A 24940-nucleotide genomic window follows, 5' to 3' on the forward strand; every position below is an offset into this window, starting at 1 on the left:
TAAAGCTACTCTTATTTACTCTCAGAAATTTGATTTTTAATATGGAATGTACAAACCAGGCACCATGCTGTGATGTATGAAGGACAAGGTGGACCTGTACAGAACCATAGCAAACCTAAAGTGGAGATCCTCACACTGTGTGGCAAAGTCATGGGACTTTTGAGACCTGATGTTCAACACCTCCTTTCTCACTTGAAGATTGATCAGACTTCCTCCATCTATGCAGCAACGCATCCCAAGCTAACTCAAAATTCAGCTTGATCAATTAACGTAATCTAACATATCGACACTAATATACATGAAGCGAATGTTTCCTATTTTTCTTCTTGTCATAAAAATGTGATTAGTATACGCGTGTCTGAGTTAATTAAGTGATTATTAGGCCACGTGAAGGATATCAGTCGAATTCGACTCTAACACAAGGTAAACTCTGAAATGTGGATTGATGCCATGATAGTTAACTATGTTTTCATAGGCAGGTCAGTTGACAGAATGTAAAGTATTGTGGAATGTTTATTTATTTTATATGTTTTTTACTATTAAACTAATATAAATGGGCTCATGGCAATTGACATTTTGTTTTATATTTAATTAGTTGCATAGCCTCTCAAATCCAGGCTTAAAATCACTAAAAAGTTTAAGAATTTTTAAACATTCTAAAATAACATCATGTAACATTTTGGAATAAAATTCTTGGTATTATATTTGTTATTATTGTCTTTAGCAAAATAATAATAATAAAAGTAGTAAATTAGTGTTTAACATGGGATATCCAGTCCTTTGGGCTGATTAATTATGTTGTCTTCATAGTCTGTCTCCACTTTATTATAATAAAGCTGTCATTATCTAGCTGATATCGTGGAGATAATAAATAGTACGCCCATGCACGTATGAAGATAAAAGTGATTACCTGCATAAAAAAAAAAAAATGGAATCATCACATCAGCGGCTTCTCTAGAGTTGGTCTCATGAATATAGAGGAAGATAAATACAGGTACACAAGTGGAAAGTGTATAGCGGAGACGTTAATCCCAGGCAGTGACACTCCGAGGATCGATCCCTGGACCTTTCAGCCACAGAACCATGCACTCTCCATCTGTGCTAAAAAAAAAAAAAAAAAATCAAAGGTGGAGCAAATTCAAAAGGTAAAATAAAATAAAATCTAATTTGTTGTAGACTCTTAGATGTAGACTCATTTCATTGCTTATGAATAACATAAAATCTACAAGTCGATGTGTTTACGAATACGTAAACTAATTAATTAAAGTAGATAATCATTAAATGAGATTAAAATGCATTTTTTTAGCTCAAAATTATTATTGTCGATGTGTTTTCTTTATGATTACATCAGTCAGTGACAGTGCAGTCCCGCGTTAAGTACAGAAATTTGGGACGGATTGGTGCACGGTAAGAGATGCCTAAGCGTAATCATCTTTCTATAATTAAGTGAGGTACAGTAACTCTGGTGTCCTTACCACCCTCAGCTTGGTGCAAAATTTTCAAAACCAGCGAAAAAATAATTTAAAAAATTGGAGGTGTGTTTTCTTACAATTAGCGACGGTGAGGGCACTCTTAGCATCAAAAGGGCTAGGTGCCTAGCAGCTATAATCACCAGCTCCGTCCTGGGAGAGAAAAGATCCGGATTTTTTTTTTAAATGATCAAAAGTATTTAAAAAATAATCCGGATATGATCTCTTATATTGAATCGAGGTAAGCACACTCGTAGTAACAAAAGATGAATACATATGCTCCTAGTAATTAACACATAAGTTATTTATTTCGATTTTATCAAAATTTGAATAAGAGACCGGATTCTCTGGACCGCTTTTTACGATCTAAAGGATGATCTCTTTATATGCATTGATGGAATAGATAGCTCCCACTTATAAAATAGGTAGAGACCATTCATCCCTACCAATACATACAAAAAGATCATTCCCTGAACCGCAAAAAGTGATCCGGAGAATCTCAAGTTATGTGCTAACCACTAGACCATTCCGAAGAAACGAAGCAAGCACACTCAATTGTGGCAAAAGACAAATACGCTTGCCCCCAGCGCCCTTGCCAACCCATCCCAGGTCAACACGGAGGAGATAAATCACAAGCGACTACTAGCCTTTGGAATAATGACTAGTACATAAAGAAAGTATTTACCTCGACTTTACCGAAATTTGAACCTCAGATCTCATTGTGGCAAGAGTCAAGCGCACTCAAAGACCATATACAAAGAGTCCACGAGAGAAACTGTAATTTCCCTTTTACAAAAATGTAATTTCCCTTTTACAAATAAATTCTCATAAGAATTAGGGTGACAAGCAAAACATGAGGCTGCTATTAGTTAGTGTTGACATAGAATGTGTGTGAAACACTGTACTAACAGAAACTCTTTAACTAAATAAGCTGATAAAAACATAATGAAGGATTGAAATCGACATCAGCATGATGAGTTCAACTGCTCCATAATCTGAAGCAGCTCCCTCGCAAACTTGTCATCCACCGGTGACCATCTGCAGCAGAAATATACCATCGACTTGGGAATGCCATTCTTGTTCTTCATCCTATATTTACAATCTTCGTTCGAACAAACAGAAACATGGAAGGAGCGCAGCTGCAGATGACCTGGAACAACTTGAATGTTCGTGCAGTCTATTTTTGCTCTAAATTGCACCAGCAAACTATGAAGGGAACTGCGATTTTCTGCAGAATTTACATCTTCTGTAGTCGAACTCGTTGGCACATCCACCACCATGAGAGAACTCTCACAAAGTGAGATGATATTTGCTTCATTTGTTGCCAGCTCCATGGTACTGAATTCCACAGGGCGGCAAAGGGCATATAGTACTTGATGTTCTTCTAGTCCAAGAGTATGTACAAGCTCATCCTCATCGATGATCTTTGCGGTTTTAGTTTTCTCCATCACAAGGATGCCTCGGGCACCTGAAGCTTCATTGGAAGTCGAGCATGAAATGAGCAGCTTGTCATCTGTTTTACCAAGTGTGGAAGTAGAACACCTGCGGATGAACATCTTTGTGGCACCTACTTTGACACTAGGAGTGGTAGGAATCAGCACTGTTTCGTTGTTGGCTGGATAACAGCACGGTATCCGCAGCTCAGATTGAATTCTTTCTCGTAGTGAGGCCATCTTCGGCTTTTCACCATGTACAAGCATCACATGTTTCGGAGAGAGGAATCCGATAAGATCCATGATCCCTTTAGCATCCGTGTGAGGACTGAAAGATAGTTGATGGATCTGCATGGTGAGACAGTTGATTACTACAATGAGGACAACGCCAAGAATAATTAAGTTGCTGCTTTGACCAAAAAGGAAAAAAAGAGAGGTGGTATTTTGAGATTAGGAATGTAATTCGAGATTCTGCTCATGCTGAATGATGTATTGACAGTAATCTAAAAGCTGTTGGATGGTTTTGGGTTCGTTTCCAGCATGAAGTCTGGCATACTCATTTCATCTATATAAAAACCTAGAGAGGCTAATAAGAGATTCAATTCTAATGAAGCCGACAGAGTGTTTAATCTCCATTTTTGATGTTGTCATCATAGTGTTTAATCTCTCTCCATTTCTAATGAAGTAATTACAGCATTTTAAGTTTCCACTTTAATAGATTGCACTCCTTTTAAGTATAGAATTTATGGTCTTATCCCTTCATGCTTAAAAGACATATCTACTAAATAATAAGGGGCAAAATTATCGAGGTTAAGCCAGGATAAAAATAGTATTAGATAGGCCTAAAACATTTCCAAATTTCATCGAAATACTGCAACAATTCAAACTCATGTTGCCAAAGAAATACTTTAATCGTGTTGCAGATACGAAGAAACACAAAAGCAAAATGTTGAAAAAGCAACATATTGGTAAGTCCAGAACTTGGAAGTTTATGTGGTTTCTTCATTCAGATCTATTTCTGAGTTCTCTTTGATCTCCCTCTACAAGACTACCGCTTACACATTTCAGTGTAATAGATTTGACTGTTTCAAATAAAGCATCGACTTGAAACATTGACTGGACCTCTTATCCTTGATGCTTTAAAAACTATATCGACTAAATAATATGAGGCGGGGTAAAATAGTATAAAGTTGAATCGAAATATTCCCAACACGAAGAAACACGAACTAAATTTTGAAAAACAACGTATTAATAAGTCCAGAACCTGGCATCTAACATCGATCTGGGTTTCTTTGTCCAAATCTACTTTGGTTGGCTTTCCCGACATCAGTTTATGCCCTATGGTCCCTGCAACACAGTATCTGCAAGATGGAAAAGAATGTTAATGAACCAGAAAAGAAAATACAAAAACAACAGGACAATAAGAAATTGGTTCACATATGATCAAATCATACAGATCATGGCAAACTAGTGAAGTATCCAGAAATAGACTACTACTAGATAAATAAAATGCCCATATTTGATTGATGAAAAGGATAAGTATGAATTTTTGTTCCTACAAATTCATAATTTAGAATAAGAATAAGCAGATCATTTTACTACTAGATAGTCTATTTTTCACTTATCATTGTCAAAGTAACTGATCAGGTAGTAAAACATCAGACAACTGCCAAATAATGCCTATACAATTGGAGGTTTAGTGTAAGTAATGAAATCTACGTCTGTAAAAACGAAAGTAAATAACAAAAATGTGGATTGCCTAATAGCATAAGAAATAGTACCCAGGAAGTGTGACCAAATTTAGCTCAGATGGAGCCCACTGCTTAAAAACCTCGAGGGAAAATCCTCCACTAATCATCCCAGGTGTCGCAAAGAGAACACAAGGTCCAGGTGCATTAACAAGAGATCGGTCCAAAGGACACACTGAATGATCACACACACCATAAAAGCAATGTTAAGCCTAGAAATTACATGAATAAATGTGATTGAAATTTGAGGTTTCAAGTTACTTGGTGATTAGCATTCAAGTTACTTGGTGATTACCACAGGAAAATAGAGAAATGAAATAAAGGATAATTGAAGAAAAGAATTATGTGCTATATGATATTGCATGCAAATTTTTCTAATCTTCTTTAAAGCAAATTGTATATCAATAATATTTCATCTGTTTAATCATATCATGTCATGATAACTAAAATGTCAAAGGAGTGTCCTCCAGAGCACTCTACTCTGAAGACTAACTCCAAGCATTCTTCAGGAGAAGATCCTCCAGAGCACTCTACAAAGAAGTGTTAAGATTGCAGACAGATCATTGGAAAGGTCAACCTAATAATTGCAAAAATCCGTCCTACAAAAAGAGGTGCTCACCAACATCAAAGTTTCAGCAAAATGCTTGCTTAGTTCCTACGTGGATGGGAATTTACAATTTTGCCACCTCCTCAGGGACCTCCCAAGTAAACTGTTCTTGCAACACTATTAAATTGCATAACATAATGATCAAAGCTTGTTTCTTCTATTTTAGATTCAACCTCCTGGACCTCTACAAACTGCCTCTGTTCTTGTCTAGATGATAACCATGAGTTCACTGCATGCACATACAATGATTCCTGAAATTATGTGTCCACCTAATCAACTATCATACAGCACTAAAATATTTTAATATAACAGCCAGCACTTTTCATATACCAACATTTCAAACAAGGCGCATAAGAAAAAGCAAATTACACATGAAGAATAAATTATTCAAGAAAATACCATGTTTGAAGTCATATGTATTGCGCACTGATGAAGTGTCTTTGATCTTTTGGCTTGCCCATCCAATAAACATCTTATAATACATATTTGCTTGAATTGTCAAACCTGAAAAGTGTCACCACATGCAAACAACATGATCTTGTGTCTACATATTACTATTACTTTAAAAAGAACAATTATAATATACAATAAAACATTAAAGTAGAGTGCTAAAGTGGAAGAAATAAGTTGTATTATTGTAATTGTAAAGAGATGCCTATTACATACTAAAAATAGGACTCAACCTAAAAACCTATTATGCAAATTCTCTTCAATAACACACTACATCCCAAAGTGGAACAGAAAACCTAAGGCTTTGTTGCCAAAAGGAAGGAAATTACTAGGAAAATATAAAGGTAGGAAGTAAATATTCATAAGACAAGAATTGTAAAATATTTTCCGCTGACTGTTTCCTTGGAGGAAAAAAAAAGAGAGGGAAACTTATTTTTAAAATCTTAATTATTCAAATTATCTAAATAATAATAATTTATTTAAGTTCAAATTTTGAGCTCCATTGCATGTGAAAGTGAATTTCTGCTCGAATTCAATGGAAGCATATATAAGAATACTAGGGAAAGATTTCCTTTGACTTTCCCTTCCCTCCCTTGTTTCTACCAAAATGGAAGGAAGGTGCTGCCGGGATAATTTTCTATCCTTTTATTTCCTTCTTGGTTTGATTTCCTGTAGGAAATTCATCCTATACTATGCAAAAGCATTGCAAGCAATCATTTCTACATCCAGTGGCCAATGTTGAAATAAGTACTGACATCAATACATAATTTAATAATACTGCACCAATTCAATGGTATAAAAAGCACATAGCAAACATTATATATTTCCTTCCAGTAATTGGCATGAATGGACATGTTTATTACTTAGACTCTTTTGTGACATCGTGAAAAGAAAGTTTTCCCTACATCCTTCTATAAAGAAATAGGACAAATCTTTATGATTGAGATGAATCACACTTGCTGCCCAGCTCAAATTAAAAATGCATAGGACAGCTCTATATTAATAGTAGATAAACAAGAATCCATCTAAAATGAAATGAGGAAAACAAGATATTCTTCATCCTAAAACTGCAATCTGCCAATAAATAAATAAATAAATAAAAAATAAAGGAAAGATAAAAACTCAAAAGGACATACCAGCAGAGAAGTAGATGGGGACCTTTAACTTCATTCGTTCCCAGTAATCATCCAATAAAATGCAAAGTTCCTGAAACACAAGATATTTTCATGAGAAGAAATGGCACCATCAGTGACAATGATTACTTTAGCTAAGGAACACATCATTTCAATCCAATGTAAACTTGCTACCAATATCTAGTACAAGGAGATTCTCATATAATGTAATCCTTTGATAATGCTCCATTGTTAAGGATTTTTCTTGTGGAATGTGAAGCCAGTCCCCAGTGTATCAATTGATCCAACGTTACAAAAAAAAATTGTAAATCACCTTCTTGTCCAAGTGACTTCTCCTTTACTTTGTATAAAAAAATACAGACATTCATATATCCAAACTTTGCATCTGCTAACCGAGATCCAAATGACCAATGCCAAAATAGTTAGAATCAAATAGGTACTCTCAAATAAATTCGATTTCTCTTACTGGATGATCATGAATACTTCCAATAGAGGGACACAATTACCATTTAGGTTCAAGGTATACGATAGTGGGTGTAAATTGAGCTTCAGTCTACTGTGTAGATGCACTTCTACATATTTGCAAACATAATCATCCAAATTTAGGGTAGAATTCTTAGGAGGATAGGAGAAAAAGGAAGCAAGAAAGAAGGGATGACAAGTTTGGCAAAGTAAACAATAGTGACCAAAAACTAATACTTAACAAACTTTAAAAGTTGTGTTAGCTAGTACCTGTGCTCTCCCCAAGGCAAATGTTGGGATGAGAACTTTTCCTCCTCCAGCAACACATTTGTGAACCTAAGCAATATAAGGAATGATATAGGAAATCCTAAATTCAGTGATTGAAATGACAAAAAAGGTTAAACAGAATAAAGCCTAAGCAACCTCATGGACTGGATAGAACTTTTAACTTTTAGTTGTATTTTTACTTGTATATAAACGCTACAAAGGGTCACATTGTTACCCTTTTTTATTTTGATCAAATTAAGTTTAAGGCACGCACAGTTCATTTATGGAAAGGTGTAATTATTTATTTGAATAAGATCTAAGAAGATTTTTAACAAATCATGATACCAAACCATTTGTGGCCGACCAAAAAAAAAACTTGCTTATCATTGGCTGTTTTGATTAACATCAATAGTTGCACTAATAGAACTCATATTTAGTAAATGTATCTCTGTTGTTGGTATTAACAGTTATGTGTGAAGAACTATCAATTGCATGACTTAAGTTAGTTACTCAAACTAACCATTATTTGACTCAAGCTAAGAATGACATATTAAATAATGTCAACCTACAGTGGAATAGTGTTAAAGATTGAAGTGAAATAACAACTATTATAAATTGTAAAAATAAATACTAAAAAACTAAAAAACGAGAACTCTAAGCCTAGCCTTTTACTAGAGTACCTGACCGCTCATATAGACGTGGAAGAGTGGGTCGCCTACCGTCAATATTTATTTGCCCAAGGGTGCTATATTATTATTTATCATCAATTAGGATTTTAACGCACATGTTCTATAAAATTATGAATAACTCGAGAACCTAACTCTGCCAATTCACTTCTTAACAGATATCTTAGTGAGGATTAAAGGGTGATAATTCAAAGTGAATATAATTGCCATAATAAATATTGATAATTAAATGAATTTACTTATGGAGAATAGATTTTGATAAATGGAAACTTGTGAAAATAACGAGTGGCAGTGGGTGATAATTAAATGACATAAAGATAAAAGTCGACTTTATATTAAAATAAAAACCCACTAAGAACTCTAGTGTTGGGAAGACTTATCTAGATCTTTGAACTTGATTAATCAAGATTACAATTTATATATATATTTCCTCTTTCCTTTTTATCTACTTAGCAATTTATGTTTTCCCTTGTTTACCTTGGCCTCTAATTTTGTAGGCAAGGGTTAATTTTGAAGCCTTAGTTGGTTGCAACCCCATGTATAGAGTTGCTTAGAGATTACTGACATGCTAAAAACTGGATTTTGTTTTCCTAGTTTTACTTGTTGTTATGTTCGTTTGTCTTTTTGTTAATATATATTCTTATTGTACTTTTTATGACAAAGGGATGAATGCATATCTTTGTTGAATAGATATTGTTTACCTTGAGTTATCTATTGTTGTTATAGTTCTTGGTTACCTATTAATATAATGTCATCAAGTGGCGTACCTCCTGTTAAATGGAATTACACCTCCAAGTTATGACAACTTATCATTCATATAATAGTTTAATTAGCAACTTCAGGGTACAACTTATAATGAAGGGGACCCTTTGCGCAACGGCAAGGTTTGCTTCACAGGTCCGAGTCTCATAAACAGCCTCTTGCAAAGCAAGGTAAAGCTACATACAATAGGCCTTTTCCCAAGACCCCGCATTGGCGGGAGCTTTATGCACCTAGTTGCACTTTATGGTACAACTTATAATAGAAATAAAAGAAATGATTAGATAACTAAGAAAGTTGGAATATTTTTCTATCATCTCTCTTATATGCACAGAAACAAATACTACATACCGCCTTTAAGAACTCTCTTTCTCGAGCATATTTTGAGTCACGAATAGTTGTTGCATAGGTGGATCTACAATGAGAATATAGATCATACTTACATAATTGTATATTGTCTAAAGAATATAGATCATACGTACATATAAAAAAGCATGAACAAGAACACATGGGCAGCAGCCAAGAAAAATAAACTTTTTTTATTTTCCACAGATTTTATAACCAAAGCAATTCAATAAGCCCAGTGATTCCAATTAAATTTTGTACCAATAGGTACATGTTTGTACCTATATTCAACCATCCAACTAAGTTGAATAAGACTAAAGGGCTCGTTTGGCTAGACATAATAACTATCTCTCATGGTTCCTAGAATTTTAGATTCTTAAGCTAAAACAATCTATGCAAGTTGTTGCTGGCAAAATTGTTTGTGAATAGTCATTAGTTCGTTCATCTGAATCATTTAGTTATACTATGTCAAGATGCCCATCACATTGTTGGAATGGAGACGGTTCCAGATAGACTTGAGTAGGTTAGACAACTGCTGAAAAAATGGTCAGCACCCACTTAGATTGCCAAGCTAATGGATATCAGTGCTCAGAGAAGAGCTCCATGTGAATATGATAGTGACTGTGCTTACAACCCTCCACAGCACAATGCCAGAGTACCCATAAAGTGCTAGAGTGGTGCTTGGGATACAAAGGAGATGGAGAATCATCTCTATGACATGGCAGAATACTAATATATCAAAAAGCCTATGAGAACCAAAAGTAACAACTCAAGAACCATATACTTGGCGGCAAAACCAAGCTATAAAGGACAAAATAGCATGAGAACCAGAGAGAAAATTGTGTCTGTAGCTGAGAGGTGTGCAAGGCAATTTGTGAGTATGTCAGAGTTCTTGGTAAGTGTGCTTGATATCTCAAGCATAGCCAAGAATAATCTGCTATTTTCCTTATACCTACAATAATAGAATAACAAGAGTAGCAATCTATATGATAAGATTGCATTTATCATTTTTTTTTGTTAATATAAATGGTTATGCAGCCAATTTTACCCCCACATTGCCTGTAAGGTTTACTTATAGAAAAATCTAGCTCCATAAAACATGTCCAATGTAATGCCAGATACCAAGGCCTTGACCTTCAAGAACAGATCTGCAGAGATATCATACTGGTCTATCAAATATGAATTCCCACGACCAAGATTTTAAAAAAGTGTATGTTGGTAGTACAAGGACATACATGCAGTTTCATAGTTTCACATGGTCCATGTATTCTTGTTTTTAAAAAAATAATTTTATATTGACAATAATGTATTTATCACACCGTTACTGCTACAAACCACTGCCAAGCTCTTGAATGTATTTCTTTGCTCTCAATACCGTACATATGTGCTTCTCCAAAGTTCAAGCTTGATCCAGTTTGGATAGTTAAATGATAAAATGAGATTATTTGTCTTACTTCCAAAAACAAAAAAAATTACTAAAAATCGCAAAACATATATGATGCATACTCAGTTATAACAAGATCTAGCTGTAAACGATCGATTTGAGCAGCTCCAAGATGTCGATCTGGTGTCATATTGTAATCCCCTGTGTACAAAATAGTGCTTTCTCCAACTTTTGCATAAATCATTGCAGCTCCAAGGACCTTGAAAATAATAAAATAACCAAGATTAAGGCAAATTAGATAATTGGGAAAACAGAAAGAGACAAGGACAAGGAAAGCAAGTCAGTGTTTCCATATGCAGCAAGCTCTTCCATCAACCTTGCAAGTGGGTTGAGAAAGCATGTACATATCCCTTTCAATCAGCATCAATAATTCACCTTCATTTGCTACTTACTGCCTTATCAGCAAGGTTAGGAACATGATTTTTAACACAATAAATCAATTTTCAAGTTAACAGTGATATGACAGATTGATAGTGCTGATTCTATTAGGATTGGGACATATGCACATGCAATTGTTTGATTTTGCAATGTACTTCGGCATTTATTTCTTCTCAACTTGGTAGCAGAGCATATTATTGCTTCTAGAATTTATATTTTCACAATCTCCTAAAGAAGGCCATGAGTTATATACGAATGTGACATCTCCTCCTGAAAGGCACCTGACATTTTTATGTAATATCCAAAATGTGAATTATGCCAAATTCTAATAATGCTCAATCAACCTCCATTTCCTTTTCCTCTTCAACCTCGCCACCATCCTCATTATGCCATTATCTGCTCCTCACATCTCCCCTTACAACACCATTAGTACAGGAGAATACCAATTCGCCGCCCCACCTACACACTGCTACATGCACCCACCACCACAAAGAGGTCTCCTTCCTTGTAGATGACCCTCAGCATGCTTCATCTTGACTGCATCTCTTCCTCCTGCTCATCGTCACCATGCTAATCATCATTATCATCATCAAGCCATGTTATTGTAACTATTGTTACAGGCACTAAAAAAGTCGTGAATAGAATATAATTAAGTCACTCTGCTCATCTATGATAGTTACTGAGTGCATCCAATGATGCAAAAACACAAAAAGGTAAAATCATTCAATCAATGGTCTATAAGAATGGGTTTGATTCTCTATTAGTGTATGAGCACAAGAATATTAAATTTGACAACATAGAGTTGACTAAATTGTACATCTCCACTCAATAAAGCCCGTCACTTAGGTGTATCTTTTATGATCTATTTGATTTGGCAAACCCGAAATCGATGTCAATATGAAGGGGTGTGCCAAACATTGAGAGGATGTTTAGAAAGGTTCAAACGCATGTGTTTAGATTTTTGAGTGCTCCTCATGTAAGTCCTTGCTCGACTTTAATACAATTTACCTTTATCAAAAAAAAACATAGAAAAGTATGAAATTTTACTAGATGATAATGACTGGCTTGCAACACAATACAATTATATGTACTCTTTTGACTATCTCGAACTAAAAGCTTATACTTCATCTTCCCAACAAACTTCTAAAAATTAATTCTGACAAGTAAAAAAATTGTATGCGCAAAGACTGAGATGCAGTATACAAGTGGAACAGAGAGAAGCTGGATAAAAGAAAAGGAAAAAAAAAACTAAAATGTATTGTAAGAAAAACAAAAAGAAAAGAAAAGAAACATACATGTCCAGCATAATAGGCACGTATCTCAAGATCCTTATCAACTTGAATAGTTTGTTTTATGTCCAAAGGTATAACTGCATAGAGAGATTGTAAACAATACCAAATATCTTTCTCAAATGTTCTACGAACAAGAAAGATGACAGGAAAAATAAAAGATCACAATAAAACAAGAAACTTAAGTGCTAATGTTAATGTAACCAGGATATAAGGAAAGGTCCCAGCTAAATTAGTTATGTGATCTATTGACCACTGAGCTCAACTGAGGTCAATATCACCAATTCATTATAACAACTCTAATTACATAATTTCCTGTCCTCCATCTCTCCTCACAGTAACATTACTAATCCTAATTGTTAGTTGAGCCTGTGTCCTAGAACTCCTTAAACATATAACACTAATTGCTCAGACTTGTAAATATTTCTAAGAAAGTTTTTCTATTAATACACAAATCAATCCCAACAAGAGTTGAACCAAGCCATCATTTATGTTAATTGGGGCGTAATTGGAGTCCAATTTTTGTGTCAATAAGTTTATTAGGTGGGCCTTGTGATAAATCAAGTTTGATTTCATTTATTTTGGCTAGTTTAGAGTTGAAATATTTTTTTTTGTTTTTTGATAATAGGTAGATGGTCTTCCCTCTAGTTCGCATGCCAAGTAAATCTTACCTCTGGAGCACAACTTATGCACACTTAGAAGTCATATCTTCCTCTCCTCCAAATTTATGTAGGGGATTCACAAAGTTTCTTTTGATTGGTAAAAAGGTCAATTTGATTGGCTTAATTAAGGTAATTCTAAAGTGATACAGGATAAATTAGTTGTGCCAAAGAGCATCAAGTTCGGTAATTCATCAAAACAATATGTTTCGACCGTGGAACGATGTGAGATTGCAAACCATCGCTAACTTATTGATGAAAACAACTTGAATGTAAATTTCTTGATTGTTGTAAGTATTAAAAAGTGAAAAGTTTAAGTCTAATTTTTTTAAAAGAGCTTCCAGTCCACAAAGCCAATAGCATGAGTCGCTCACAATCATTATTTATTCTGTGTGGTAACAGATTGTTGTATATCACTCATGGTTTAAAATCTCAAGTCGTGCACGAGTTTCGGTCTTGAACTAGTGTCATGCCAATATAATTTCAATATTTTTTAAATATAAAATATACAACAACAACCAAGTCTTTTCCCATTAGGTGGGGTCGGCTGTATGAATCATTTTACTCCATTGAGCTCTATCTCCTACTATATCATCATCTATATTTAAATAAATTTTATCTTGTTTTATTGTTGCTAACCAAATCTTTTTTGGTCTTCCGCTTCCTCGTTTGATATGCAATTATGCATGTTTATCATAGTTTCACATCGCCTAACTGGAGCATTTATTGGTCGTCTAAGTACATATTCATACCATCTTAAACCTGTCTCTCGGAGTTTTTCCTTAATAGATGCAACTCCGACTTTCTCTCTAATCCTCTCATTTCTTATTTTGTCCATTTTAAATATAAAATATATCAACTAAAAAAAAAATTAATCTAAATATTTTAAAATAAAAAATAAGTACATAAAATAATAAAATAAAATTTTAAAATATATATAAATATATTAAATTAATGGGATAATTTTATTAGGCTTTAATTAAGCCTATTTAAATAATCTCAATCATACCTAGGAGTTGATTAAAATTATTAACCTAAGTTATTTATTAAAGCCTAAGTTAAAAATCACCCCTCCTACGTCTATTCCACGATGACCGCGAACATGCACGACACGTCCAGACACATCGCCGAAGTCAAGCGACTCGTCCAGACGTGTCGCCAAGCTTGCGTGACGAGTCCGAATGCATCACCGGGTCTACGCGACGCGTCCGGACGCGTAGCGGTGTGGCGGTGTTGTGTCGGTCCGTGGGAGATGTTTTGCCCGTATCAGGCAAAATGACTCAAGATTTTAATCTATGATAAGACTAATAATAATTTTAGCCTAAGTGTTGGATAATATTCATACTCTGAGAACCAAGATCGCTGATATATATATATATATATATATATATATATATATATAAAGTTGAATCATTAACAAGTGACTATTAATGTACAAATAGTACTCACTATCCTAGAAAACCTAACAATGCTTATAATGTGCTAACTGCAAGCTTAAGTGGATGTAAATTTTCATTGTTGTTATTCTTTTGAATTCTTAATTGAAGATTATAATGTCACACTTCTCTCTTATTCTCTAATTTTAGCCCCTGAGTCAAGCTTTCATAGCAAAGACAACATTATTATAATTATCATTCATCTTAGAAGTTGGTATTAGCTATGTTATTGCTACGATAAATTATAAATATTAAATATAGTCCCAAAATAATTATAGGATCATACAATCCTATGATCTGAACCTATGGACCTTTTTTCATTTGTAGGTAGGATTTTAATCCTAAACAACCTTGTTGATAATGAAAATCAGTAAACCAAACAAAAACTAAGCCACCCTTAACTCTTTGCAGTGCCTCCTCTATATCAATGGAGTAGAAGATTGATATATATATAATCCTTATTTTATCTCACTGATTACGGAGAGAAGCAGAATATTCTTGAATTGGATGACAATGACCGTCTCATTTTAATTTTTTAAGATATATTTATATACTTGGCAAATGCAAGAGTCATTCAGCATATAAGCAAATATTTTTATAAGAACTCGTATCTCATTGTAGGTGAAAAGGAACATCACAGAAGCAATCACAATCAGTTACATACTTGGGAAGTAATATAAATGCTGAAATTAACTCTTTTATCCTGAATAAGTTGCATCCTTCTAGTTTAGCAGTAGATATGTGAGATGCTTGATCTTTGCATAACAATCAATTAGAACCTAAAGCACCTAAACCAAAGAAGACAATTGGAAGCATTGAGTTTGATATTGGTTTTCAGGGAACTATAAGGTTTAAGTTCATTGGTCAAGGATGTTATAAGCGAAGAGAAGGTGACAAATTGGATTAATATTGTAGGACTTAGATGAGCATGAGGAAATAGGTGTAACCCTAAGATGAAGAAAAAAGAAATTAATTTATAATTTATAGTTGAGAGATTACATACCCTAAAACCTAGAAATAAGAAAGGAAAGAAGAGATTTCTGCAGTACAGAAAGGAAGAGAGGTTATAGTATGGCTACAAAGTAGACAAGGAGAGCTACTACAAATGAAAAGGAGTGGGAGGGTAATACTGGAGTATGACATTGGGGAGAGGGTGGGGGGTTGATCATGATGCTAGAGGAGAGTGGAGAACATGTTGTATAAGTGCATCGAAAGAGGAGAGATCATAGTCAACAGAGAAGGGGGATGGGACCAAGAAGGAAAGAGGAAAAGGATGGTGGCAGTAACACAAAGAAGAAACTTCAATTGTTTTAATCAATCAAATACACTGCATGTATAACCAACAATCTGGAGCTAAACCCATTAAATCAAACAAGCAAGATGAGAAGCAGTATTTGAAAACTAAGTTATAAAAACAAGGGTTGACTGCAGCTATACAATTAATCTTACATTATTTGACGGTAGCAATTGTGAACGAAAGACGGGAAAAAACTGAGAGATTGTTAATCATTAGTAGTCATTAGTTGAAGAAACACACAAAAAACAATTTTGGTACAAGGCCTAACACAACTACTATATTAGTCCTCAGCAGCATGCATACTACTGAACCAAAGATAGGCATACAAAATATGTGTTTAAAGATCTTATGGACATCAAGGTCACATTTCAGAAAGTTAGGCATACCTTTCTTCATACACTCCATAATATGATCGTATGTAAACAACTCTTCCTCTCCTCTTCGATCTACAATAACTTTTCTGTAATCTTCTAACATCAATGGGGCCAAGGCCTTAGTTGGATACTGCACAAACAAAGTGAGAATAATGAATTATTTGACCTAAACATATCTGAAACAAGCAAGTATAAATATTCTACTTGTCAAGCCTACCAGAATGATGAAAAAAAATCAAATAAGTTTCCCAAAACCCATTTGAATTCATACATATAATAGTTCGACCATATCCTCTAAACTGCAGTGTATCAATATGTAAAGTAAAACTCATACATGATTCCATAAAGATGCTGATTAGCATCATATACATTCACAACAGCTAATCACATCAATTTGGTATACTCAGATAGTTTTTGTATCTACAATTTGAAGTATAGCGTAGCATATTTGGATCCAATGAAAGAGAATACTATGAATAAAACAGAACAAACAATAGATGTAAACAAAATAACTTGTCACAGTTATGATATACGTAGAGAAAACAGCTAGCAGAAATAGGACTTTGAGAGGTAATGAAAACTTGCCGTCATGTATATGGGTCCACGATACCCACAAACTTCTGTAAAGTAAGGAAGAGCACCAACATGATCTAGATGGCTGAAATATAGAAGATTGAATTACTTTCAGCAGATAAGGAGACAAGAAAAAAGTACACATCCCTATGCGTCTGGAACAAGAAAGTGAATACAATGTACAAACATACAAACAGCTTAGACTTTAGAAGGCATGACAGCATACCAATATAAAAACCTCCTTTCAAGTTAGTCATATGTGCATAATATATAATTGTATCCTGGGTGTAGAGAACACTGACAGAAGTGTAAATAGATTGCGCATGCACTTTATATGACATCGGATAATGATGCAAACATGAAACTCAGCGTTACACATTTTTTTTGCATATTTCAGTTGCGTTGACTCAACTCACCAAAAAAGGAAGTATCAGAAATTAAACAAAAAATGTCCATTAGTAGATTTTGAAAAATAGAAGCATTTTGAATAAGTTTTTCTTTTTAGTGGTTTTTAGTAGATCTCTTTAAAAACTCAAAACTGAACTTCCCAACAAAAAATCAGACGATATTCCCAGTTTGGTTTTCTAATATTAAATATACCAATTAGAATATTTTCTCAGATTAAAGGAAAGAATCACCAAAAGTAGGTCAAAAGAATGCATACAAGTGTGTTATGACGACACAGGTGAGAGCAGAATTGAAATCACCAGTCTCAGAGATGAGAGAGAAATCAGGGAAGCGACGGTGGTCCAGGTATCCCATATGCATGCCACAGTCGAACATAATCCGCTTCCCACCAATTGACACAACAACGCAGCTCTTCCCTACCTCTTGCCCTGCCCCTGATTGGCAAAACAACGAGCAAAGGTGATAACGAGGCAAGTGGTGAGGTCCAAGGAACTGCCATTTCTGATTATTACCTAAAACGAGGCATTCGATCGCCATAGATGAAGTGCGACTCTCCCGCCGTAAACCCTACAAAAAGTTGAATTATGGTTTTCAATAGGCTGGCACGACTCACTTGTAGTGTAAGCAAAGGGAGTGAGTGCACTCGGCGCCACAAACCTCGCTTTGAAGATGCTGTCGTTGCCCGAGTAATTCCAAACCTCGCTAACCGCAGGATGCTATGTTCCCTCGTGCAGGATCGGCTCCAAGGACGACGAGGCTTCGGCTCCTGGTGACGAACGGGCTAGAGCGCTTCTTTCTGATGTCCGAGCCGCAGATAGGAGAAATCTCACACAGTGGACTGCAGAGGATACAGGTTCCGGAGGGCTCACGGCTGCACGAGGGAGGACAGTCCCTCGCAGGAAATGAATTGGTTCGGAGGATCCGTTGATGATCGCGTCCGGAGAAGGCAATCACGGTGGTGAAGATGGCCGGCTCACGGAGAAGAACGGAAGTGTAGGGTTGCTGTCCCCGCAAGCTTTTGCCGAGGCTCGGGTCGAAAGTGTAGGATAACCTAATTCTCGCAGAGTTATAGGACTTGATCGTAGGCGACCGTGGAAGACGAGGAAAGATCGAAGGAGGCCACGATAGGAAGAAGACGAGAGCTCCTCTGGCGGCCGAGGAAACGAGACAGGGATGAGGCGCGGGCATAAACCTCTTATAGCAAAATTTTCATTTTGCTCCCAGAAGTTTTTCTTAATTCTCGCTTATGTCCTGAGGATTTAAAAAACTCTTTTCTCTAATGACAGTGAAAATAAATAAATAAATTCGTTTGTAAATCATTATTAAAATAACAATGACGATGACAATTTTAACCTCGGGTGTAAAGAAAGTCATATAGGTCGATGCCTTGCCTTCCTGCGTCTCTGCGCCCCTTTATGCGGCCGCACCAAAGCTTGTGATCTCTTCGCTCCGTCGCTCTCTTCCTTTCGCTCTCGTTTCAAGCTTGATACCCGCGAAACCGGCCCCCGCTCCTACGTCGTGGCTTCCTACGGAGTCGGACGCCGGAGAAATTCCCCCTGGTGAGTTGATTCGACCGAGGACTCTGGGACGTTTGAGCTCCAGTTCTGTTTTCCGTCTACTTCCGACGATTTACCTTCTTGGTTAAGATTCCATTCGGAGTTTGGTGAGACGTACTGATAGCTTGAGATGCATAATTGTGCTTTGTTTCGCGTCTTGTTTTCTCCTTCGTGCGATGTGCTCTGTAGCTTATTTCTGCTCCAACGAAGATCTGACACGAAAGATGAGAGATAGTTAAATCGAAGAGAGGAGAGGGAATGAGAATGTTGCTGAACACCGATCAAAGATGGTATGATAATTGTGGCTTCTTGATCAGAATTCACTAGAACAAGTGTGAAATTTCGGCTTATGGATTGAATCTACTAAATCTTTCACTTCATTACTCCTTGAGTTTGAAAAATATGATTCCTTCTTGTTTTTATATATCGTGGCCATTGAATTTCCTTTCTTTGGATATTGGGGATTGCTGAATTTACAAGATGCCTTTCATTGGTATCTTCCCATCGTCTTTTGGTAATATCTAACATAATTGCAATTCAAGATTGCTCTTTTTAACATCTAACGTAATTGCAATTAAAGATTGGTCTTTTTAACCATAATTCACTCTTTTGCAATCATCTTGATATAAACATTTGTATTGTCTGCTGACCATAACCATCTTGCCTCTCTCTGCTGCCAAACTCACTTCTTCTTCTTGTCCATCCTGCCACTTACTATGATCACTGTGGAAGTTCTTCTCTGTCAGTTGATATAACTCTTCTTCTTCTCTTCCACTTACGATGATGTGAATTGCAATGTTAAATGCCAAGAAATTTAGATGGGTATCATGGTTACCGTTGCGAAGGGGAGCCTTGGCGCAACGGTAAAGTTGTTGCCATGTGACCAAAAGGTCACGGGTTCGAATCTTGGAAACGGCCTCTTGCAAAAAGCAGGGTAAGGCTGCGTACAACGGATCCTTTCCCGGGACCTCACATGGCGGGAGCTTCGTGCACCGGGCTGTCTTTTTATCATGGTTATATCTGTGTAGGTGTGATTCTCGTCAAGTCATGCTAGTCCCAACTATTTTGAATCAGCAACAAGGATTTTATTCTCCCTTGAACTCTCAAGGCGATATCACTAGTAACATTTAGATCAAGCAAATTTTATTTATTATGCTTCTAGAGTTTTATTTCATCTTTTTTTCGCTCCTTGCACTTTCAACTCTAATCTTTCCAACTGATCTTACTATATAATTTATTTGTCACCTTGAACATGTTGACATCATCTATTGGAGTCATATTGCTCCTAGATAGTATTTTTTTAGTTTGTTTTGTTTTATTTCTAGTAACCCCACATATAAAGGCAAAGTAAATTATTGAATTTCATTGAAGATACAGCATTTACATTGATTTTGAAATTACCTCCAGTAATCAATTATTGAGATAATCAATCATCTATTGTCGCTGTTAATCTTGTCTCGCCATGCTTTTTTACATTGTATTGTACTGGTTGAAAATGATAGCATAAGAATATGTTGTGCTAATTAGGTTGTATAAGTGGAGACCCTATTGTAATGGGTTGCATCTCTGTAGTATTTCATATCTTCTCAAATTTGAAAAACAAGGATTATAAAAAGATGATTCATGTTGCCAATTATCTAACCAATCATCTAACCTTTTCCTTTTTCTTATAGTTTTTTTTCCAACGTTGTCGCCTGATTAATTTTTTTTTTTTCATGTAGAGGATCTCAAAAATCTATAAAACACATTAATTATCAGATACTCAGTGTAACGATTATTTTAGTTCATTATTAATCATCAACTATGTAACTATTGAAAAACTATGATTTGTCTCATTTTACCATACTAATTCAAAATCCACAAAAAAAAAACCTAGAATTACTAATTATTCATTCATAAGGCCCTCCTGTCGTGTATGATCAGATATAGTAAATAAGTGAATTGTTATGACTATTAGGTGTAATGTGTAAAAGTAGAAATGAAAAGAAATAAAATAAAGGAATTAATTTGTAAAAGTGAAACTCTTTGTGCATGCTCCTGTTAAGGAGAAAGAGTATCATAGGAAAGATGATTTCCTAGTGAACAAGTTACCCCCGATCTCAGTGATAGTTTACTATCTAATACAATTAGGGATGGTTCGGTATGGTATACTGAACCACCAACTCGTATACCATTAAAATTCAGTATAAAAAAATTTCATACCAATACCGTACCGAAATTTCGGTATACCGAATTTTTGGTATACTGGAATTCTAATATGGTATCAATTCCATACTATTTATAGTAAAATTTCGGTATCGGTACGGTATACTGAAAATTTTGATATAAATCTTATACCGATATTGAAAAATTTGGTACTGTATAATTCTATACCGAAATTTTCGGTATAGTTTAAAATTGGTATATTTTGGTATGGTAAGTACGGTATACCATTTGATATTTTTGCCCACCCCTAAATACAAGAAAAGATGAGAAAGAATATAAGCATAAAGCATGATCTGCCATCTTGAAGGAAACTATAATCTTTTTATAGTTAACAGAAAACATATGCAACAATGAGAATGAATGGTGTAGAAGAGAAAAACCAAATTTGTTGCAGTGGGAAAATGATCAAATTGCTGTTACCTTTTGATCTCTCCCTCTCTCTTCCCTGTTGTTTTATTCTTTGTAGCTGCGATTTTTTACCCATCACGTTGAAGCAAAACATATCAGCATCCAATTGGTCATATACTGTTGTATATTCTAGTTCATACTAGTTTTCCTGTTGAGTCTAAATTTATTTACCACATGGCATACAAACATGTTTATCTGATATTATGTGCATCCTGATGATCCATGAAATATTTTAACTCTGGCATTTCTTACATAATGTCAATGGATTCGCAAGCAAGGCTTTTACTAAATCGTAGTCAGAATCTCATATTAGGTAGTGATGCCTTACCACATATTCATACATAATGTCAACAGATTCAGAAGAAATGTTTTGCTAATCTATTTGATTTTGGTCTATTAATTTGTTAAACAATTATATATCTTCTTGCAGAACTAGCCAAGTTGTTCTTCGTGCACTACTCTTTAGATCCCACACGAATTGCAATAAGAGAAGAGAGCAGCAAGTAATATTCAGTGGAAGAGATGCAAGGTTGCGGTTTTCATATAGCCAGAAGCAACAAACTACCTCTTGCACTTCTTGCTCTAATTTGTGTGTCCCTTTTTCTTTGCCCATGGGAGAAAGCACCACTTATGTCTTCTCTACTCCCATCATTCGAACAATTTAGTATTCTTACTCCAGGTGCCTTTTTCTTGGTGTTGTTCCTTTTGCTTACTCCAAATGCTTTAATGTTTGTGAATCATCCTGTTCATCATAAAATTTTGGTTTCTTTTCAGTAACAGATGTTCCTACCAGAACTTCCTCTTCCGCAGATAAAAAATCATCACGCGACAGCATTGGAAGTTCATCATCAAAGGAAATGGAGCATGTCCCCATCTTTCTCGCAAATGACTCTTTGGCATCCGATTCAGCACTGAAAGAGGCAAATGTGGAAGGTAAAGGTGATTTATTCGTTTCTTTTCCCAGGCAATTATTAATATCTGCTTGAACCAATTAATGAGGGTCATTCTCAGCACCTGATTCCTCTTCCAAACACAACAGCTATACTCGAACTCAAGGAGAGTTAAACCTCCTTACCATTTGCCTCTAGTAATTTGATTCTTGGTAACTGATGTTATCTGTGTTATCTGGGTAGTATTCTTGTTAGTTCAGTTGGTTATCTTTAATTTGTTATCTTACAATGAACTATGGTTCACTCACTACATGCTATCGTTTTTCCAAAAAAAAAAAAAAAAAATCATTGAACTTCACTTGATATGTGGTGGATGTTTGACTTGTAGAGTGTAATTTTGCCAAGGGAAGATGGGTCGCAGATTCGACAAGACCTTTGTACTCGGGTTCAGCTTGCAAGCAATGGCTGTCACCAATGTGGGCATGCAGGTTAATGAAACGCCCTGATTTCTCATACGAAGGATTTCGGTGGCAGCCACAAGGTTGCAAAGTGCCAGAATTTTCAAGGAGTAGCTTTTTGAGTAGGTCCGTTTGCCCAATCACTCTTAATTCTATATACCATCATTTTCATAGTGTCTAAAAGGCATCAGTTTTAGCAGAAGATATTGAATCTCTATGCAAGAAGAATCTTCTGTTGCAAATGTTTAAATGTTCTTTTGGTTTCAGAATGCATAATAAGACAATTGCCTTAATTGGGGATTCTTTGGGAAGGCAGCAATTCCAATCCCTCATGTGCATGGTCACCGGAGGAGAGTTGAGCCCAGAGGTGGAAGATGTTGGCATTGATTACGGCCTCGTCAAAGCGCCCGGTGCCTTAAGACCTGATGGCTGGGTGTATCGATTTCCAAGTACCAATACGACCATTCTGTTCTATTGGTCCGCCAGCTTATGTGAATTGGAGCCTCTGAACACCTCAGGCCCATCCACACATTACGCGCTGCATCTTGATCGACCGGTGACATTCTTGAAGCAGCATCTTCCCAGGTTTGACGTGCTGGTACTTAACACCGGGCACCACTGGAACAGAGACAAGTTCAGGGGAAACCAGTGGGAGTTGTATGCCGGAGGGAAGCCCGTTGTGGACGGAGAGGAGCTTGCGGACCTGAGGAATGCAAAAAATTTCACTCTGCACAGCATAGCTAGGTGGGTTGATTTGCAGATTAAGCGACGTCCACAGCTCAAAGCCTTTCTCAGGACAATTTCTCCCCGCCATTTTGTGAATGGAGACTGGAACACCGGGGGAAGCTGCAACAACACTGTTCCATTAGCTGGAGGAAGTGAGGTATCGCAGGATGGTTCGACCGATCCCATTCCTGAGGCTGCAGTGAAAGGCACACGGGTGAAGCTCCTGGATATCACTTCACTGTCGCAACTGAGGGACGAGGGCCACGTCTCCAAGTACACCGTCAAAGCGATACTGGGCGTGCATGATTGTTTGCATTGGTGCCTTCCTGGTATACCAGATGCATGGAATGAGATACTCTGTGCTCAACTTTGAAAGCCTTTATTTAGGATTTTTTTTTTTTCTTCTTTCTTTCTTATATTCTAGGGAGATTTAACTGCTTAGGTAGTGAGGTTTTTGAACCTTCATCTGTTTATAGAACCTTCTTTTTCTCCTTTTTTTTTTTCTCATTACTATTGGGATTCGGTGTCTATTGGTTGGCTTCTAGCTTTGTTGGCTAGATAAGAGAAATTTGTATCTAGGATTTTGGATATAATCAATGAAATAAAAATTGTATCTAGGATTTTGGATATAATCAATGAAATAAAAATTTGTTTATTTATTTTAATATACAATAGATATGATCTTCCGTGCAGTGAGAATGTGTAATTGAATAGTTTTGAGTCAAATTAATGGTACGATGAAGATGATAAAATTGTCGATGTTTAGTCAAATTTAAGTGATCATGTCACAATGGGTCATGTTACTTGCGCAATTTATATAATAAAAATATATCGTGTATTTTGCAATGATAAAATGATGTAATGATTTATTCTATATTGCCTTATTTGGTCATTTCCCTATGAACAATTTGACTTTGTAATTTTTTTTATGTTGACAATAGTTTTTACTGATTAATCTTGAGATGACCCGTCCTATACAAATTTTTCAGTCATCAGATAATTCAGGCAGATTAAACCATTGGTTAGTTTGACTCTGTATTTGGTTACAATTTTATCAATCCGATAAATTCACCCAACCCAATCAGCCCATCCTAATTAGCTTGAATGACCCAACTAGACCATTCAAGTCACCCGGCCTAACCAAACCCACTCAACTTGCCCACCCAATTGGACCGGCATGATACATTTGTTTGACTCGTCAAATACAAGTGATTTTATTTATGATAAAAGCAGAATGACACTCTTTAATATATAATCCAGATATCTAGTTTTTAAGTTGAGCGGCCTTCAACTAGCACCGCCCTTGGATTTGAACCCTTGGGACAATCTGTAGGGGCCTTACCGCTGCACCGGGGGTTTAATGCGTGGAACAGAATGAAATGAATAACTGAAGGCACAATTACTCTCCAGATTGTCCATCCAAATAAAGATATAAATTATAGAGAAAATAAACTATTCTCATTCTATTTCATTCGGCCTT

The 24940-nt window shown here is 35.8% G+C and overlaps 2 protein-coding genes across 5 annotated transcripts; one reads left to right on the top strand and one right to left on the bottom strand.

Moving 5' to 3' along the window:
* Positions 1-2242: 2242 nt before the first annotated feature.
* Positions 2243-18391, bottom strand: LOC121997634 (cleavage and polyadenylation specificity factor subunit 3-II). 2 transcript variants are annotated; one of them, XM_042552148.1, is made up of 14 exons: positions 17875-18391; positions 17730-17784; positions 17517-17651; positions 16822-16894; positions 16249-16366; positions 12477-12550; positions 10866-11002; positions 9366-9429; positions 7573-7638; positions 6844-6913; positions 5657-5761; positions 4684-4825; positions 4167-4263; positions 2243-3250 (listed from the first exon to the last, which is right to left on the bottom strand). In XM_042552148.1, the coding sequence occupies exons 4-14, from the start codon at positions 16825-16827 to the stop codon at positions 2435-2437; spliced, it is 1695 nt and encodes a 564-aa protein (XP_042408082.1). In that variant the 5' UTR covers positions 16828-16894; positions 17517-17651; positions 17730-17784; positions 17875-18391; the 3' UTR covers positions 2243-2434. The 2 variants fall into 2 exon arrangements, with proteins under 2 accessions (XP_042408082.1, XP_042408081.1); XM_042552147.1 differs by having other exon boundaries at positions 17474-17651.
* Positions 18392-18600: 209 nt separating this feature from the next.
* Positions 18601-24115, top strand: LOC121997635 (protein trichome birefringence-like 14). Of its 3 annotated transcripts, none has more exons than XM_042552149.1 (5): positions 18601-19063; positions 21817-22065; positions 22161-22319; positions 22665-22860; positions 23002-24115. In XM_042552149.1, exons 2-5 carry the CDS (start codon positions 21909-21911, stop codon positions 23831-23833), a joined length of 1344 nt encoding a protein of 447 aa, XP_042408083.1. In that variant the 5' UTR covers positions 18601-19063; positions 21817-21908; the 3' UTR covers positions 23834-24115. The 3 variants fall into 3 exon arrangements, with proteins under 3 accessions (XP_042408083.1, XP_042408085.1, XP_042408084.1); XM_042552151.1 differs by having other exon boundaries at positions 22167-22319; XM_042552150.1 differs by having other exon boundaries at positions 18601-18776.
* The last annotated feature ends 825 nt before the right edge of the window (positions 24116-24940 follow it).

Source organism: Zingiber officinale, chromosome 6A, assembly GCF_018446385.1.
Source record: "Zingiber officinale cultivar Zhangliang chromosome 6A, Zo_v1.1, whole genome shotgun sequence".
NCBI lineage: Eukaryota > Viridiplantae > Streptophyta > Magnoliopsida > Zingiberales > Zingiberaceae > Zingiber > Zingiber officinale.